Source organism: Crassostrea angulata, chromosome 5 (genome assembly GCF_025612915.1).
Source record: "Crassostrea angulata isolate pt1a10 chromosome 5, ASM2561291v2, whole genome shotgun sequence".
Classification (NCBI taxonomy): domain Eukaryota; kingdom Metazoa; phylum Mollusca; class Bivalvia; order Ostreida; family Ostreidae; genus Magallana; species Magallana angulata.
The window spans coordinates 20605430-20625382 of NC_069115.1; the positions used below are offsets into that span (position 1 = coordinate 20605430).

The window sequence follows — 19953 nt, forward strand, 5'->3', positions numbered from 1 at the left end:
TGTTAACACTGCAGTTAATATAATGAAGTTTAAACTAACACATTAAACGGATCAACTGCACATCTTCTGTGTCAGAAATGCAAATCAATATGATATTTCATCCTTTCAACTATTATACTGTAACAGTAAAACATAGATACAACCCCCCCCCCCCCCTCTACTCCCTTTGAAAATTTTAATTTCATAAATAAATTCACACACATATAATAATATACATGTAGTTAAAATACCTAAAATAGGCCTTAGACTTATTAAAAAATATATGTTATATACATGTACATATATATAATTAAGTGCATTGAATTTGAAATCTTCTTTTTAATAATTGTTTGCATGCATGCATGATCATGATGATAAAATTTTTCTAAACTTTTAAACTTTATAGCAATCATAAAAAGAAAACAAAACAAAAACAGCAAAAAACCAAATAATGAAAACATTTCTATATCACTTACTAGTCCCCTCCATGAAATAGGGAGAAGTCATTAAAGCTGATCTGGATTCTCTCCCCTGCCACTCCGTGTAATCCATATGAACAATTAAGGTTGTCTGGATACACTCCGGGGTACGTAGGGGATAGGATTTGGCCTTTCTTCTCGTAAATGCTTTCTATTGTGAACTGGCAATATTGATTTGGGGATTTGGTTCCAATTTCATAAATTGCTGGAAGTCAAAATTAAATTTTAACATTATAATTAAGACACCTGAGCTAGTAATTGAAATTCAAAAGTGTAATGGAATGGGAGAAATAATGAGAGTCCAGATGGGGATTCGAACCAAGGTCAGGTCCATAATTATTTCAATCCTCTTATTACATCTGATGTCGTGCCAATTTAACCCCTGGAAATAACTCCTGCCAGGGGAACACAACCTAGAATAACCTTTGAGGGCTCAGCGGGTAGAGCACCTGATTAGAGATTCATGGGGCACAGGTTCGAATCCTGGTCTGATTTGTCATATTTTTTCTTCCATCCAGTTACGGTTAAAATGTACATACCCTATATGTATATGAATATATGCTACATGAAGATGCTTTTAAAATAAAATATATACTTTCACATGCAATAAAACTATTTTAAAAGTTTTGAATACAAAATGCATAGCTATAGATTCCTTATTCTACATATTGAGTCTTTAATTCTGTAATGTAGCCATATAACACGTCAAACCCCAAATTTAGAACATAGATCTAATTGCTTGCACTGGACTACCTCTGACATTGTTATCAACTTGTCTTTTATACTCCTGAGGCCTTATGATCATCCTTTGCTGACATCATTTCTATTTTTTGTATACCAATTACAATGAAAGCAAGGGGTTTTTTATGTTAGCATTCCACGCTTTTACTAATTAAACACATTTAATCAGAAATCAACAGTATAATAGCAGCCAATTTATCATAAAAATTGATTATCTAATACTTACAACTAACCTTTGCAGACAATCTACAGTTCAATGGTGTCCAAGTATTCTTGCTTAATAGATATATTCTTAGACTATTACCTTTCATATGTTTCATGCACAGCTACTATACTTTTCTTCTAACTTATTAATAAGTACATTGTAATAATGTAATGTAATGTCATTTCATGTCATGTCATACCATGTTATGTCATAAAAAACAAGTAAATTTTAATAAATGCTAGATTCTTAAAAATTGATGATAATATTTTAAACTATAGACATCATTGAGTTGGTGTCTTAATATATCTCTAAGGGTTCACTTGAATAATGAACAAAATAGGATAAAAGACATTTTAGAACATTTTCCTTTGACCTTTAAACCTATGACTTAGAAAATTTCTCAGATGACATACATTAGAACTTAAATTCAAGCTCACTGCATATACTCCTTGCCTCAGAGCATTTTTTTTTATTATGAGCAGGATCAAGCCAATAGAAAATAATTTTTGGTTGAAAACTTGATTCATAAGCAATCAGCTAATATTGACCTTAACATTTAACCTTGAACCAAGTTTCAAGATCACTGTACACACTTCACCCATTAGCTTTATTTGTGTGAAGAATGATCCAGATAGGGAAAGGGGAGAGTATATATAATCTGCACAAGGATTCGATTTTGCATGATCAGTGGTATGACCTTTGACCTAGAAATTTCATCCACGGATAGACAGATGGACAGACCTACAAATTTCATCCATGGATAGACAGATGGACAGACTGATTACTATAAGTCACCTGCAGAGCGGGGCCCCAATAAGGAAGATGAAGATAATTATCTAAGTGCTCTGCATTTTGAACATGACTTCAGTTTGCAGATTTTGACTTACATCCATCAAGGAATCTGAAGGAGCCGTAGAAACCACGCGCAGATCTGTGGCTGTCCGAGTGAAACTCCACCAGGATAATGTTGGCGGTGGAAATGATGTGTGTGGGTAGGATATCGATACGGTCGCCACAAAAACGTCCCAAAAGGCGGGAGGATATCTGTGCCTCGGGCTCCAGTGTAAGTAGGTCGGCATAGATATCCAGGTAATCAAACTGACACCTGTAATCAGGATCAAGGTGTTATTTCATGTAACTGTATGTTGTAAAAATATACATACTGTATAAGCTACTGTTTAAGCATGCGCAGAAATTTTGATATAAAAATTTGGTTTCTTAAACATATTTTATAGGGGGGGGGGGGGGGGGGGGGGGGGGCTTCAAAAATATACAACTTTAAAGATCCAAAGATATTCATTATTACAATGTACATGGTAGAAATTTTAAAATTTCTTAGAAAAATATTTGTGATCAGCAAAATCTAGCTTTCACAAAGTTTTAACATTTCTGCTTCTAATTATCATAACTGTGTGCATGTTATCGTAATGGAAAAACTGCAGATCATCATACATTCATATTAATTAATTAACATTATGATACTGGTAACATTAATTTTACAACTTAGTGACCTTCTTTGTTAACCAGGTCACTTTGATTTTACATTGTAGAAAATTTATTATTTACACTGATTTCTGTAAAGTCACCTTGAATAGTACAATTAGAAACAATATGGGCAGATTGCGATGATGACTGACCTGAGTGAAATCAGAATTCAAAAATAACATTAAAACAAAAAAATTAGAAAACACACAATGCGGATATTAACCTGGGCTTATGATATCGATGGGAGCAATTCATATTGTTCTCAAACACCTGAGCCAATCCGTAAAGGCTCTCCATTAATCCCCTATAATAATGTACTTGCTGACATCATCTATTAAAGCATTTCCACCTTAAAGCCTCCATTTGTTTAAGGAAATGCTGTGACGTTCCTTCATAGAAACTTGATATCCATTTTACTTGTTGAATTTGGTGGGTTTCTTTTTTTTGCCACCACACTAATTTGAAAGTTTGAAAGTATTGACAAATTTAATGTGTTGTGGCTGGTAATTATCAGTCATTAGATATCTAAATAGCCATGCATTGTTGAGAAGTGTAGGAGGTTGTTAAATGAACATTAAGCTGTGTTTTTTTTCTGTTCGGATTCATAATGCCTGCATCAAACCATTAGTGATTTATTGCAAAAAATCATGATCGACTAATCACAAGGGAAAAACTAGGAGAATTTCTAAATCTCTAATGGTTTAATCATAGGAACTGTATTTTCTTCCATTGAAAAATATAAGCCTTCTAAACATGGTGAAAAAACAATTGCATAGGATTAAATTTCATTGATGATATGAAAGAAGTAAACCAAAATTTAATCTCCAAAATTTTTTTTTTTTTGACAATATTTCATACTGTTACACATTTTTGCAGTATTTCACAAACACTTTTACAGCATTTTCACATGTCACACTTTTACAGCATTTCCACACATTTACAATTTTTTAATATATTTGACCCTCAGTATCTTTAAATCAAGTCAGGAAGATATCTCGGTGGGATTTTTTTTTTTGGAAGGGGGGGGGGGGGGCTATTAAGTTCAAAATACAAAATGTAACAAGGTTATTGTTGAAATTCTCGGAAAAAAAAAATATTAAACAATTATAAGCCTCCATTAATAAAAATTTGATCAGACCACAATGCAATTTATGATGTTCTGCCAAGAATTCTGCCTTTAGCATTCATATGTATATAAATTATCTCTAAATGAGGAGCTTGACTTTCTTTAGTTCCCAAGTAATTCAGACTTTATGCACATGCAATAGGGACCATCCACAACCTTTTAACCAGAGTACTCAAAGGACCGATCAGCGGTGAATAATTTCTGGCCATTGCACATTTGGAAACAAACTACGGTACTAGAAAGATATTTTCACCTCTTATAATGCATCCCAATGAGGCCCTAGCTCTTAATTAGTAAGTTGAATATCATGGGAAATTAAAGAAGCAAATCAAAAATCGACAAACTGTAAATTCCTTGTTTTATTTCACAAGAACTTAATAAATATGTCATACTTTTTTTGATTATACCACACACACTTACTGGGGGTAGACACCTTGTAGTTGGAAGTCTGTGATGTTCAGCTCGACTCGCTCGTTCTGGAGCCCCACAAAGTAGTACATACAGTGCGAGTTCAGGGGGTACAGGCCCGGCCAGGAACTCGAGTTGAAGGTCCCACTCTTGTTGGCTGTTGTGCTGTTAAAGAAGTGTTTGCAATCTGAAAATAAAAAATTAAATTTAATAGAATTAAGAGCCAATGTAAATGCATATAGGACTGGATAAGCAAGCTTAAATAAATAAACATACTTTTCATTTACAGGACTGAAAACTGAGATTTTACAGTACCCAGGATGGGGGGGGGGGGGTGTAATACCAAAGTATCATGTAACCTCCCCTTAAAAAATGTTGTCCATGATCAGACCACAGCCTAACTGATTATGTTTGGACAAGAATTTAGCCATAAGCATGTATGTATTTTATCTCTTAAGAAGGAGCTCGGGTCTCTCTTATATAGTTCCCAGGTAATTTAGATTATATAATATGCACAATATGGGGCCATCCGCAACCCTTAATTAGATTGCTCAAAGGACGTGTTTGAGGTGAATTACTATGTACCTATCATGCAATTTCTGGCCATAATGTGTCTTTGAAAAACTGAAAAAACACTACTAGTACCGGTAAGATATTTTCACTTTTTTTATGTATTACTTTGAGGCCCTCTTAAGTTGGTTACCATGGAAAATTACAGAAACAAATTAGCAAACAGTATATTAAGTGTAGTTGTAGATAAACACAATTACTGGTACAATAATAAACAAGAGATGTTTGTGAAACACTTATGCCACCCTCCCTTGGAAACATCCACAAAGAAAATGAGTGGAAACTGCAAATATTTGGAATTTTTCTAGGTTCAAGGGGCATAACTCTGTCAAAAATTGCTCTATCATACCAAAAATCAAACATGACCTAGATATTAATAAGATAAAACAGTATAATAAATTTCATATCAACATGTGTACCCTCTGCAAAGAAAATGAGCGGAAACTGCAAATAACAGGAATTTTTCTACGTCCAAGGGCCGTAACTCTGTCACAAAATTGCTCAATCGTACCCAATCTCAAACTTGACCTAGATATTATCATGATAAACCTGTATACCAAATTTCATTTCAATATATTCATCCTCTGTGAAGAAAATGAGCGGAAACTGCAAATAACAGGAATTTTTCTACGTCCAAGGGCCATAACTCTGTCGAAAATGGCTAGATTGTACCCAATATGAAATTGACCTAGATAATTATCATGATAAACTTGTATACCAAATTTCATTTCAATATGTTTATCCTCTGCGAAGAAAATGAACGGAAACTGTTGGTGGACCGACCGACTGACCGTCAGACAGCAGCAAAGCAATATGCCCCCCCTTCTTCGAAGGGGAGCATAAAAAAAGATCGATTTCATATAAAGCTTAAAAAGATGTACATGTAATTAAGAAAATTATCACTTACAAACAGCTTTGAGAACCTAAGTTAACTTAAACTGTATGTGCATACCATGCAGTGTTTTTTTAATAAATGTCAAATTAATGACAACATGACTTTGACCGTGGTTAAATGACCTTGGATCAGGTTCAATATACACACTCATTTCATATGCAATGTATGGGGGGGGGGGGGTCTCTGTCATTTTTTCTTTTAAAAGTATCATATATGAGTAGACCTGATCGAGGTATAGTACCGATCAGACCCAACCTAACACCAGAGTAAACCTAAACTAAACCCCGGGTTTACTTTTTGGGTTTACTTGGGGTTTACTCTGGGTTTACTTAAGAATTGCATTTGGGGTCAACTGTATGCACAAAAGTGTGAAGCAGACCTGTATCTTATCTTACCATCTTACTGCCTGTAATTCCTGCCCCTTGTATGTTCCGAATACACATGTAGTTTGCTTTCAGGGTATACTTCTGATCCGGGTTTACTCTCTGTGTCTACTCTGGGTTCACTTTGGGTTTACTCTGGGTCCACTCTTAGACTAGTAAACCCAGAGTAAACCCAGAAAGTAAACCCAGGGGTTAGTTGGGGTTTACTTTCTGTTAGGTTGGATCTGATCGCTATATATACTGTATATGAATGCATGCATGATATTTAAAAATCAAATATCTGGTAGTTTGTACATGAACAGTTTAATCAGAGATTCATGAGGATAGATCAAAAGAACGAAAGACAACAAACAAATACAGTATGTCACACACTGTAATGTTCCCCTCCTGTCTGAAATTAGTCTTTGGGCCATATCACAGAAGAAAACAAAAGGTATGGCTTTATTATTTTGACTTCAAAAAGAAAAAATGTTGTATAAGGCACAGAATAGACTATAGCAAGGCTATACAAATTTACTGCTCTGATGTAAAAGAGAAATTCTTGTTACGGCATCGAATTCGAAACAAATGTTCCTGATCAATTTTAATTGCAGCAGTGGGAAGGGTGAAACGGGGCAATTGTTTATCAACATCACAGAGCCAGGGAAGTGCATTATTTTTAGGATTTACCATACATAGTCATTTCCCAATGGATTTCCTCCTCAAAGATTGCAATACGGATATCACTATAGGGCTCTATCATTGATCAAGTGTATACCGCTGACTCAAAACCGCCACAGATCCGGGGATAAAAATTCTCGGCTTGATCTAAATATTCTATAAATGGATTTTTTCCCCTTTTATATACATGCAAAGAGAACTAGACGTTAAGTTTACAAACACTCTTGGTCCAAATTTTAGTTCTAAAAATTTTCGGAGAGATAAAACAAGATTTGTTTGAGGAACACTTTTTCCCCATTAAACCAATCTTACAATGGCCCAGGAATGTGTATTTGACCTTTGATCCACTTCACTGACCTTAAATAATATTAATTTTGACCTGGGCATTGAGTTGAGCAAACATTATGATGAAGTCTCTACACTAATACATTATTATAATAATTAAAGTTCGAACGATAACAGTCAATTTACAGTTAACATATTATTATGTATGTCAGAAATTGATTTTTCCAACATTGGTTGGTCAGGATAACTGGATTTGTCTTTTTAAATGTACATGTACCTATAACATTAAATACATGTATATGCATGACATTAAGCGTTGTACTATAGACAATAATGATCATTCATCTAGAAACCTCACAGTCAAAATGACCAATAAAATGATCGCATCCCCGAGGTGTCAGGCTAAAACTACTGTCAATATCGCTCACATTAAGCGGCAATATATGTAATCATATTTGTAGGCCTTTTGCATAATTGCCTCTAATATCCGCATTTAGTACAATGTTATCATTATGCATAAACAAAATAGGAAACTTGGCTTCAGTTGTGCCATTTAATGGCTTTTGCCAGAAACCTATCATTTGAAGAAGAAGATGGTGCTAAATTTTGAACATGAAAAAATGACAATAACATATATCGTTAACCATCTCAAAAATCCATAAAATGAAATACAAATTCAAAGCAGAGCAATACGGACCTTCAAATAGATAGAGGTTGGATCAGGTGCCTAGGAGGATCGAGTGAGCATCCTAATGTGCTAATTCTTGTACATTTACAGCTAAGACACCATGCACATAGCCATTGTCAGGCTGCCCGCCAGGAATTGAACAAGCCTAATATCAACTAGCAATATCAGTGGTGCTCCTCAGAAACCTTAACTTTTATTTTCATCCTGATGCCTCTAATTGCTAAATCCTTTGAAGTACTGGTAAATGTGAGCCAAATCGCATAAAACCACCAGTTCAAAGAATCGAGATGCTGACGTAATCAGACGCTATAACACAGTTAACAGTTTTAAGACCTTTTTTTCTTCCCTATCTTGAATTGGCAGCCTCCATGATTGAGTCGGCTCAGGTTTTTACTTTCTTAAGTTACTTGTTGTTTTTACTGTCTCTGTTCCCCCGGAATCTTTTTATGATAATGACAAGATGCAATAGACCTATTTTTAAGTTTACTGACATTTTATTGCGCATAGTCTGACCATAACCCCAAAAGAGAGCCTGGGATTTTGAGCTTCTTAATACTGTAGGTAAGAAAAAATCTACATTAAGATTTCCTTTATTAGGACATACTGCACAATACCCAAAATATTTCAATCAAAATGTCAAGGATTTATATACATTGATTATGGTGTAGACCAAGATAATAATATACCTTCATTTATGCCAAATATTGTTTTAAATCTTATTTCTTGGAAATTTTGACTATAATCATACATTTCATATCAAAAAAATTATCATGCAATTCCACTGATTTTTTTCCTTCTTTCTTCATCGAGTTAGCGAATTGCTCTCGAATCAAGCCTTGAAACCAATAACTGCCTCTAGACTGATGCAATTAATGCAGGTTTTTAAATAATTTAGAAACCAACAAAATCAAGAGAAAAGCATGCCTGTGAAAATGGAACAACCAACGATCTTGATTCATCTTGAAGTTCCCTAAAACATCATTACTGCACAATTAATGGACCAACTTCCAACACATTATCATGCCATAAAAGTGGCATTACTAGTTGAATTACATGGGGAAAAAAAACGTTCCTCTTTTATTGCCGTGAAGCCATATAGAAATCATGATTAAGAAAAATTGCACAGAAAGAGGCTATGATACACATTGTCAAGCTTTTTTTATCTGATCAATAATCAAAAGAAGCCCAGCAAACCCATATCAAGGTCTATATATATCAATGGTCTTGAAGTAGTGTGTGTGAAAAGCAGGGTCGACAAGAACAGGTACCCATTATTTTTTAAAAATAAAACCAGGTTAAAAACCTGAATGCACTACCAACTGAGCTAAAGGGTTTATCCACTAGCCAGTGGAAGGATGGCAGTACTAACTAAAGCCAGTCATATATCCCTAATACACACTATCACATTTGGAAGTACTTTAATGGGGCATGGTCACGATTTTGGTCAAAAATTATTAATACGATTTTTATGTTTTCCATGCTTTAGTAACGCATTTTAAATAGGCAACCAAAATTTGAGTGTCATTGGTTGAATTATAAGCGAGTTACAGAGCTATGTAAACATTAAGCTTTTGTTTACATTTTGAATGTTGAAGTGAAAATTCCAATAAGACCTAAAATGTGGTGTTAAATGTTATTAATACCTATAATTAATGAGAAGATAAACAGCTTGAAAAAAGATTTTTTACTGGTATATTGAACCCATGTTAACAAAAACAGGGCACGTGCCTTGTTTACATGACAAAGAATTGTAATCTCTGTATCTTGCTTATAACTTAATGACTGACTCTTGAATTTCATTTGATCATTAGAAATGCATTCCTAAATCATTGTAAAAAATAAAAACAGAAAAATATAATTTGACCAAAATCGTGACCATGTCACTTCAAGTTCTGCAATGGTACTGCATGTTTTATGTAACAGGGAGGCCACTTTGGGGGGTTTTTTTTGCACATAAACTACAATAGCAAATCTCTTTTTTTTTTAACCATATGTAGTTTACAATACATGAATTTTTTTATGGTAGAAATGGAAGTTACACTTATATTCATCCCTTAGTGAGCACTAGAAATATTTTGAGAAATCAGGTTGAGGATTTTTCATGATTATCTGAAAACACCTCCGAAAATGCCGCGTAAATACGATATGAAGTGTGCGGTACTGTTGATTCCTTATTTTGAGAACTTTACGCGGATAATAATTCCTCACAATTACTTAAGAATCTACGGTACCTCTGTTGTAGTCTGCCCTGGATGTGATCAGTAGGAAGAGAAGGTACCCTCCAGCCACAAGTAGTCCCCGCCGCTCCAACATCCTCTGTAACAGAGCGACAACATATTAAAACAGATGCAAATAATACAAGAGCTCAGACGGAAAGGCAGAAATCTTGTTCCTTAATAAAGGACAAAAAAAAGGCTGTAACAGAGAAACAACCAATGGTATGCACCAAAATGTTCACAATTCGGATTGACTATTGGCTGCACGCAGTGTCCTGCCGATCCAGTGTTCATGTTACTCTGTGTTCACAATATAATGAACACATGCACAAAAGACATTCTTATAAATATACCTACTATGTAGAACATAATGCCATCCTTAAAAAACACTGAGAGGTATGTCTCTTTGCAAGTGCAGCAGTTGTAACCACTGCATCTATATGCATGTGCAGATCATGTGCATCACTTGAGCTGGCCATCTTTGATTAACGATTTACTGGGGGGGGGGGGGGAAGGATGATGGTTATGGTTTTTTGTAGAAAGAGGGGGCTTAGACCCCCTTCTAGCCCCCACCCCCACCCACAGTTCGGAAGCCTATGAAAAGCATTGTCACACACTGTATACTATAAGCAATTTGTGATTGGTGAAATGATTTCTTTCACCTTTTACAATAGTATGAAGGAGCCAATTCAAATAGAGCATGGATTATTCATGATGTTCATGAGATTGTGGCCCATGGTCAGTAATAGCTGTGCGCGAGACTAGTCATTGGTTTCCAATGGTGTCCTTTTAAATATATATCCAGTTAGTTGAAATATTTTCTATCAAAATATATCTTATAATCTTGACTAGCTAAATTTGTAAAGAATGAAAATGGTTATTTGATGAATTAAATTCATATCCCATTGAAAATATTATATTTCACCTAATTATCTCTTACATCATCCCTACTTATTAACATGTCCTAGGAAGAGTTTTAAATTTAAACCTCTTTCAGTGCCAATAAATCATGCATTAAACTGATAAGAAATCTTTGTGTCAGTATAATAACACTGGAAGATAAACATATTAAGATCTTTGTCCAGTTTTTGAACAGCTATATGACCTATTTGAAGAGACCAATAAAATGTAATCTTAATTCATATTTTGTATTGACAACTTTCTATCATGAAAGGAGTGGGTAATAATTTTTACACGATCGGTACTTATAAGACATATACATGCTGTAACTCTCAGCATTGACTTTTAAGCATGCAGGCTGTTCGTAGCTCTCCACTTTGCCTCACTGTCTACGAATTGGATCAACCCGATATATTTCCGTAGTCCGTCAGTAACAAACCTTATATTTAGTATAATGAATTACCGGTACATGGATTTTCATCAGTTTCTACATTATCTCCTATATAGGGGCCTTATATGGCTGTATATATAGCCTGCTTTCACTTTACCCTGTATAAAAGACATGTACTAGGATCAACAAAAAAAGAATGTATAAATAATATTCACCTGTAACTTGTAACTGGAGCTATTACACTACCAGAAAACTCAGAAACCATTTCCCAAGGCCGCCATTATTTCCATAAAGTTGATGGTGGATGGCTCATCTTTTTAACATTTACTATTGCTGATCGGTTTTTAAATTCCTCTGACCAAACAATGGCGTTAAATCACATCCATTCAATGCGATGTCTGACAATGGAAGGAAACAGAAAAGAAAAAAGCCAGGGTACATAGAATTTCATCCCGTGATATAAATTCAATAGACTTTTATTTATCTATACCCCCTATTATTGATCTATATTATTTTTCACCTGATCTCATTTGATATTGCTTTGGTTTAGGAGCCATTCATTGTACTATTAGATATTTTGTGTAATTTTTCTCCGTGTTTTTAAATTCTCCATTTAAATCACAATGTGTGTCTCTCTATATATCAAATGTTGACGAGGTTTTCAAAAGCATCATTTTTTTTTCCCCCTCGCACTCTCTCTATTCAATCTTTGTGTGTACAAGTACACTTCATAGTGAATTTTAAATTTACATACCATATTTACAGTTGATTTCAATGGATGTTGAAAGTACAAAGGACAAATATATTACTTTGGACTGCCAACAGGATTCTAACAGTTCCCGCCTGTTTATTTAATTCCATTGCAACCTGAAAATAATAATAAATAAATCAAACAATGTTAATTTAAAGCATTATATTTTTCTGTCAACATTAAACACTATATTCCATCACATATACCGGTAAGTAAAAAGAACTGAAAAGTGTAAAATTTCAGCCGTGACGGTCTGTAAATTGATCAAATTGCAGACTATAGAAATTAGACAAGTGCTTAGATCCTTTGTCGACTCCAATAAATATTTTGAATGTCTCTTAAATTTTAATTTAATCTATTTAACCTTACACATTTCCTACCCTGTCATTACATTAATAAAATCATATTGATGTCATTAAAAGAGGCCATAGACTATTTACCTAAATGCAGTTAAGACCAATTCTCCAATCATCTAGCTCATAATACATCAAATACCTGTACAAAGATTCCACTGGGGTTTTTTTTTTAATTCACAAGTTAATTTCCACTTAACTCATATTATGTCACCATTTTTTCTTTAAAAAAAAATGCAATCCAAAAATCACATCATAATTGTAATGCATGCATGCATCAGAGATCAGAAACCGTTTAGAGATTAAAAAGGGCAATAACTCTGCTCAATCTAATTCCATCCTGAGCAAAAAAAAAATAACTTGCAATGCGAGAAGTCAATAAGTTATCAGAACAAATATCAGTTTTCCTGCATGCATAGACATGAAAATAGTTTGTAGAATATTGCTCTGCTAAATGACAGAATAATTTACAATGTCAGTGGCAAAATTTCAGAATGCATGATGGATAAAAAAAACAGCTGAACAAAGAAAGCATTTCTCTGAAGCAAAACTGGAGAGAATTGCCCTTATCATTTTATTTTCACCTGATTTAATTTTTTAAAAGTCAATTATTATATCATGACATAATTTCTATGGTGCACAGTTGGTACATTGCACATACTTAACTGAATTCCTAACGATAAAAAAAAAGTAGAAAATATTCAATATAATTTGATAATTGTTAAAAATTTACACCGTCCCCATGATTTTTACAATCAAAAAAATAAAAACCATTACCCAGCCAATTTTTGAGATATTAGGGTAATTGGCATGCATGCTTCGGGTTGCCTTGGAAATTTAACTCTAGAATAAATTTTAAACTAAAACTTAATTGCGATACAACTGATCAGCCCAGCACAGTTTTCTTTTCATTGAGATGCTGCTGATAACATTAATTAATGAAAGTGGCTCAAATGCTTTTCTGACAAATGTATTGATAGAAACAAAAAATCTGCTGCAGATAGATGGCTGTAATAATGTTCATTAAGTTAAACATGGCATGCATTACAAAACACAAACTCTAAGAGAAACAGATGTTAATGGAAATACTGGTATGTAATGTAATTGGTAGAGAGAGAGAGAGAGAGAGAGAGAGAGAGGAGAGAGAGAGAGAGAGAGAGAGAGAGAGAGAGAGAGAGAGAGAGAGAGAGAGAGAGAGAGAGAGAGAGAGAGAGAGAGAGAGAGAGAGAGAGAGAGACAGAGAGAGAGAGAGAGAGAGAGAGAGAGAGAGAGAGAGAGAGATGAGAGAGAGAGAGAGAGAGAGAGACAGAGAGAGAGACAGACAGACAGACAGAGAGAGAGAAAAAGACAGACAGAGAGAGAGAGAGAAAGAAAGACAGACAGAGAGAGAAAGACAGACACAGAGAGAGAGAGAAAGACAGACAGACAGAGCGAGAGAGAAAAACAGACAGACAGACAGACAGACAAAGGAGAAAGAAAAGATGAATACTGGTATGTAATGTAATTGAGGAGAGATGGACAGAGAGAAAGACAGACAGAAAGAAAGAAAGACAGACAGACAGAGAGAAAGAAAGACAGACAGACAAAGGAGAAAGAAAAGATGAGGGCTGGGAGAGATAGCTAAGGGGTAAGAATAGAAAGATAGAACTGATGGTGGCAGGATAAAGATGAATGGATAGAAGTAGTAAGAAGTAGAGAAAAGGGAAAGAGAGAAGAAGGGTCGATCATGAAATGTAGCAGAGCTAGTCCAAAGGCAGTTACTCTGTGTTTAATCAAAGTTGGCCAACACACTTGAAACTTGCATGAGTTTGATCTGTAAGTCATTGCTATAAGAGCCAGCAACTCAATATTTGTCTGCAAAGTCTAGAAAACTGTTATAATAAATGGATGGAAAGTCTAGGAACCACAGTCTGCAAAAACAATCATTAATGAGGGATAGAATTTAAGACATGGGGCAAAGTTATCCGACATCAGATGATGGCTGTGTTCAAGTTAAGACCGTGATATTGAGATGAATACGTCCCATTTGCAGACTGGCTTTTAAGCGCGTATGTACTATTTTTGCTGTGCATTTGGTTTCATTATCAGCTAACTTATCTGCTATATGTAGTGGGAGTCAATAAGTGACCTGGCTGTCAATATCGCCCTCCCCGGAGTCCATAAATCCTGAAATATCACATCTTCCCCCTTCAGCATATCCAGCATCCATCACTTTGTGATGTTTGACTACTCTCTTATTTGACATTATTGTATATCCACACTCTTGCCATGTAATCTACAGTGCAAGCAGCTATGCCTAATAATGCAGAACATAATTCACAAATTGTTCTTCTACTCCCAGCATTAAAGGGGGAAAACTCTTGGCCTAAATTGCTTCCACTCCTCCTAATGTTGAAAACTTTGGCAAGGGATCTACTTATTAATAGCTAAATACAGATTATGGATATGAATTTTACTTAGTTTCATTAAAAAATTTAAATTTAAAATTATTTCCATTCCATATACAGGTTTGAAATGCAATTTTTTAATTAAAGTAGATTTATTGGTAGTAGTCCATCCATAATGATTTGAAATGAATTCTGGTTGTAAATTTTTCACAATGTCTTAACAAAACAAAAATGCATGATTATATTCAATAGAATAATGATTTACTTAAATTTTCTTTCAATAATAATGACATACGCAATGACAATAATTTCATGGTAATAAAGACTTGTATAATGTACAAAATTATGCATGAAGATTTATATTTTCAACAGACCATGGTCCGTCCCAATGGTACTTATAATTTACACTGAAATATTTGCCCCATTTTATTTTTGCCCTCTTTGCCCTAGCTAACTGTCAGAGGGTAAATTTAAAACGGAACAAATTCCAATGTCTCAAATTATCTCCCTTTTCACACGACTTTGTTTAGGCAAACTCAAGACAAGACAGAGTGAAACCATTTGCAAGTGTTAGAAGGGCAAAAAAGAACATGGGAGGAAAATTACCCTGTATTACAGCATTCAGGTAAAACTTTATCATCAGTGAAATAGAAACTAGTCAATGACTATGCACCTATATATTCACAAATCGTAGCTCTTTACAAAATGGTGATCAGATACTTGTCAATTTCAGGTGGTATGGGACATCTGTCGATATTAATGTGAATTAAGGTACATTACCATTAAAATACTTTCACCGGTTGAAAATTTTCAAATATTACAATACTTAACCCAAAAATTTTTTGGAAAGGTAAAAATTTATCAAAATTCCTGACGGGATTTGAACTCATGACTTACAGATTCGTATTCAATGCTCTAACCCACTGCGCTAAGCTATTAGGTGACAACTTTGGGAAAGAAACTATTTATAAAACGACACATCATTTTATTGGTTTTTTTTCGATAAATAGTATGTCACAACATGGAAGTGCCCCTACCACCTTTAGCCCACAGCAAAATTTTCCTCGGGGCAACATTGACTCTCAATCTTTGTAACTAATAAATACAATTAACTACGGTACAATACTTATGCTGCTAATCTAATAGAACTGTTGAGCAATTTTAGTGCCCCAACAACACAATAATAATGCATAAGCACTATACAAAGTAGACATCTAAGGTTACCATATATAAGATATATATATAGATTGACTTTTTTTCATCTAGCTATAGAGCTTAAACAGTGATAAATATAAATTTTGCACATATGCAGCAAATTGCTTAATTAGGAAGAACAGAATATCAATCATAAAAGTAAAACCATACTTACTCATAAAAGATATTTTTTTAAAAATCTTGATGGAAAAAAACACTACATTTTTTCACTGTTAATTTTTCACTATACCAGAAATACTATAGCTGGTACATGCCCTGGCTATAGCTCAATCTCTCTCGGGTCTTAACATTAAACAAAAAAAAAAAAGAAGAAAGAGATGGATCACTTACACAGAAAGCTAGCAGTCTCCGAGAGGGATATTAAAACAGACGATTTCATTGTTCCCACTGTATGTATACCACTGGAGACTCGAAGGCAAAGTTTGAATGAATAGGAAGCCAAATTGATGTTAACAGTATCCTTGCTAATCTAAATATGATTCAATGTAATTAAGCCCATGCCTCCCCATTACAAATCACATTATTGGCTATCATTGCAAGATCAATACTGTGAAAAACTGCGTGGAGCTGCAGCCTAGCTTCCCTATAGAGTCCCGCAGAATAATGTCACACACACTGGAAAACAAGGCAATCACTACATCTCTTTGAAGTTTGCACCAATGGAAGAAGCTTATGATAGTTGCTTGAGTAGAAAAAATAAAAATGGTAGGGTGGGCTAAATAAAAGATACTATCCAAAATGCAAGAGACTAAATAAATTAAAAAAAAAAAAACACAACCGTAGGGAGAGATGATCATAAAATCCAGGAAAAGTACTTAAAATGTATATTTGCGTCACTTAATATACAAATATATTATGATTTATTATATAAATATCTAAATATTAGTAGCTGAATGGTACATATTTATGGACATAGCAAAACGAGAGAGAGAGAGAGAGAGAGAGAGAGAGAGAGAGAGAGAGAGATTTTACAAACTTGGTATTCTTCCAAAGAAATGAGATAGTTTTGAAACTTAACCACGCTTAATTCAGGGTATAGATGTGCGACTATGAGCTAGTTTGTCTAGGGTATAATGTTCAAGGTTAAATACATCTTCATTTATGTTTTGTTGGAATAAGAAGATCACTCAAAGCTATCTATTTTGATCATGATATAGGTAACGTTGGATTATCCGAAACATTTATCAATTCAATTACGTTTTAATCAAAGGATCGACTGTACGATAGTTAAAAACCAACCATTTCAAAACCATTTATTGCCTATCTGCGTTCAACTTCTTATTAATAATTATAATCATCAATCAATCCCATGAAGAGAATTTCACATTGTAAAATATTAAAATTAAATATACAGATTTTAAAAAGTTTGAATTTTCAAAATAATTTTTTTTAGCCCCCTCCCCCTAAAAATCCAGCACCCAGCCCTCATAAAGGAGTAGGCTATATAAAGGGAGGAGGCAAAGAAAAATCTAAGGTCAGGCCTAATTACTAATACAAAAAGAAAATGACAAAGGTCCCATATTGCAATCATTCAGTGATATTTGAACCATTTTAACACGACCTTGGACTTTCAGTAGGATGTAACCATCCATTTCTTGCATCACAACAAGTTAAAATGACGCTGGTTTCAAGCAAAATACACACCGATTGCATAGTCTTAGCTCAAAGGCTAGACAAATCTTGTTGATTTCAAAGAGCCATAGCTGTAATGCCAGCAATGAAATAGACAGGCCTACGTCACATTGCAGTTTGACACATCTACCCAAAGTCCAAGCTCTTATCAAAATGGTTCTATTACATGAAGCGATGAAATTCTCAATTTATTCAGATTGAAAACGAATGAAAATAGAGTTAAAAAAGCAGGTACAGGGTAATTGATAATTCAATTGGTCTGACCATCATTACTAAAAATATAACTACACCTGGTAGTCATTATAAGAGAATACTGTATACAGGGCTATATTTTCGCCCCGTGTTATTTTCGCCCTTCATCTGGCTGACTTGCATACCATTTCGCGCCGTCTTGAATTCGCCCAGACAAAGTTGTGTTTACAGATTGGAGTAAAATTCACCCGCTGTCAATGATGGCGAAAGGGAGCGAAAATAAAATGGGGGCGAATATTTCCCTGTATACAGAACTGGTAATTATACCTCTGAGTTTATACCCATGTTGACTTTTTAATATCACAATTAGTAACTCATTCTCCCGCCTTTAAACTCCATCCCTCTCCCCTACTCAAAATGTCACAACCTTGGCATCATTTAAGATTTCACAACCTTTGACCTTTTGACCTGAATTAATTTAAATCATCAAAATTAAGTTACTTACTTGTTAAAGGTTGATCTGGATGAAACACCACCTTTTTTATGGCCATTAGATCTAAAAGGAAAAAAAAAAACATTTGAGAGAAAATTTTACTTAATGAGTTGGCAACTATCAAATAGGTAAATTGAAATTCAACATCTGCTGAACTCCCACAGTGTTATTATCCATAAATTTTGTGATCATATGGATATAAGCACATATCAATTTTCAACACTCAGGAAAACTCAAGATAAAACATTCATGTTCGTGCTGAGACCATTATGCAACTGACCAATAATTAGAAAGCAATATTTAAGCTAGCTCCCACAATACACACTGTGTCTTTTTTGCAGAAGGCCCGGTCTGTTCCCCGAGTAAAGTACAATTTACGACGGTCTGCAATCAATAATTCTTTTCTACGATACACAACTGCTAAGTCTGAGATGTACAAACTCCTTGGTTAAAATTCTTACATAGACCCCAATTTGTTCCCGGGCGCTGAAGCTTTGACAACTTGAGATAACCCTTGACTCGTAATGAATTAAGTCGTATCAATTAACGCACCCTGTATAAAACAGAATAATTCGGTATGCGACAGCTTTACAAGCATCTGATTGTCTTGGAAGAAAAAAAATTCGGCAATCATCATGATGGCAATAGCAGTAAATGTGTTAGAAATTCATTTTTCATGCTGTTAGATTTCCCCTGGCTAAAATGAATAAAACATTAGCAAGCTACCACATTAAGACAAGGGGCTGCTAACCGCAAGCAAGCCACAGGTGAAAACCAAAACTTGATCAGCAAGAGTGTTAAATAAAGGCCGGCTTCCTATATGCCAAATGTTTAAGTCATTAATTTGTATCAAACAACAACCAATATATCAAGTATTGAGAAGGGTTTTTTTTTTCATATTACTATAGCTTTTCTAGATTACTTTAAAATATTCAGTTCAATGTTACCAACATTTTTTTTTTGTTTCATTAATCTAATTCATTTTTTCAGGTTTTTTTTTTTTTACCATAATGCAATATGTTCTTGATGGAATTTATTCTACGCAAAACATTAAGTGCGCGTTCCATGCTGTTGAGCTAAAAGAATTTAATGGACGCGTAAACCCTCTTTAGTTATACATGTATAAGTTTGCTGTATTAATCCCTTCTTCATTCTATCAAAATTGTCTCTTCTAATTTCATACACGCAATCTCGACATCATTTGATATGTACGTTACATAATCAGCTAAATATAAATATCTGAGGTATAGAATATATAAACAATGCTTTAAATTAAGTTGTAACTTGATATGTTGTTGTTCATATCAATTCAATGAAATTCTTGCACTGATTTTTTTATATTTTGAAAAGAGGACCTAAATTAATATGGCTTTTGAATTGGTAATATTGACTTTTGCGTTAAATTGGTCAATCGATCGAGTACCACAAATACCTCACATTGTTAATTTCAGTACCTACAGTAAATAGGCTACACATGTATGTATATACACTCTCAGAAATTATAATTAACAATCTAAAA

General features: G+C 34.3%; 1 protein-coding gene across 9 annotated transcripts in view; it reads right to left on the minus strand.

The window, feature by feature from the left end:
• The window catches only part of LOC128184602 (cubilin-like), a 49450-nt gene that overhangs the window by 16628 nt on the left and 12869 nt on the right, over positions 1-19953 (minus strand). For 6 of the 9 annotated variants that reach the window (XM_052854152.1, XM_052854153.1, XM_052854159.1 and 3 more), the window contains 7 exons: positions 18447-18497; positions 12166-12278; positions 11627-11809; positions 10136-10220; positions 4436-4610; positions 2292-2509; positions 456-663 (listed from right to left, as the gene is read on the minus strand). In XM_052854152.1, the coding sequence (XP_052710112.1) occupies positions 456-663; positions 2292-2509; positions 4436-4610; positions 10136-10217 (683 nt within the window). In that variant the 5' untranslated portion in view covers positions 10218-10220; positions 11627-11809; positions 12166-12278; positions 18447-18497. Of the gene's footprint in view, positions 1-455; positions 664-2291; positions 2510-4435; positions 4611-10135; positions 10221-11626; positions 11810-12165; positions 12279-12602; positions 12633-16447; positions 16632-18446; positions 18498-18714; positions 18794-19953 lie in introns of those variants that run through there. The other 3 variants (XM_052854155.1, XM_052854157.1, XM_052854158.1) reach the window with 3 other exon arrangements.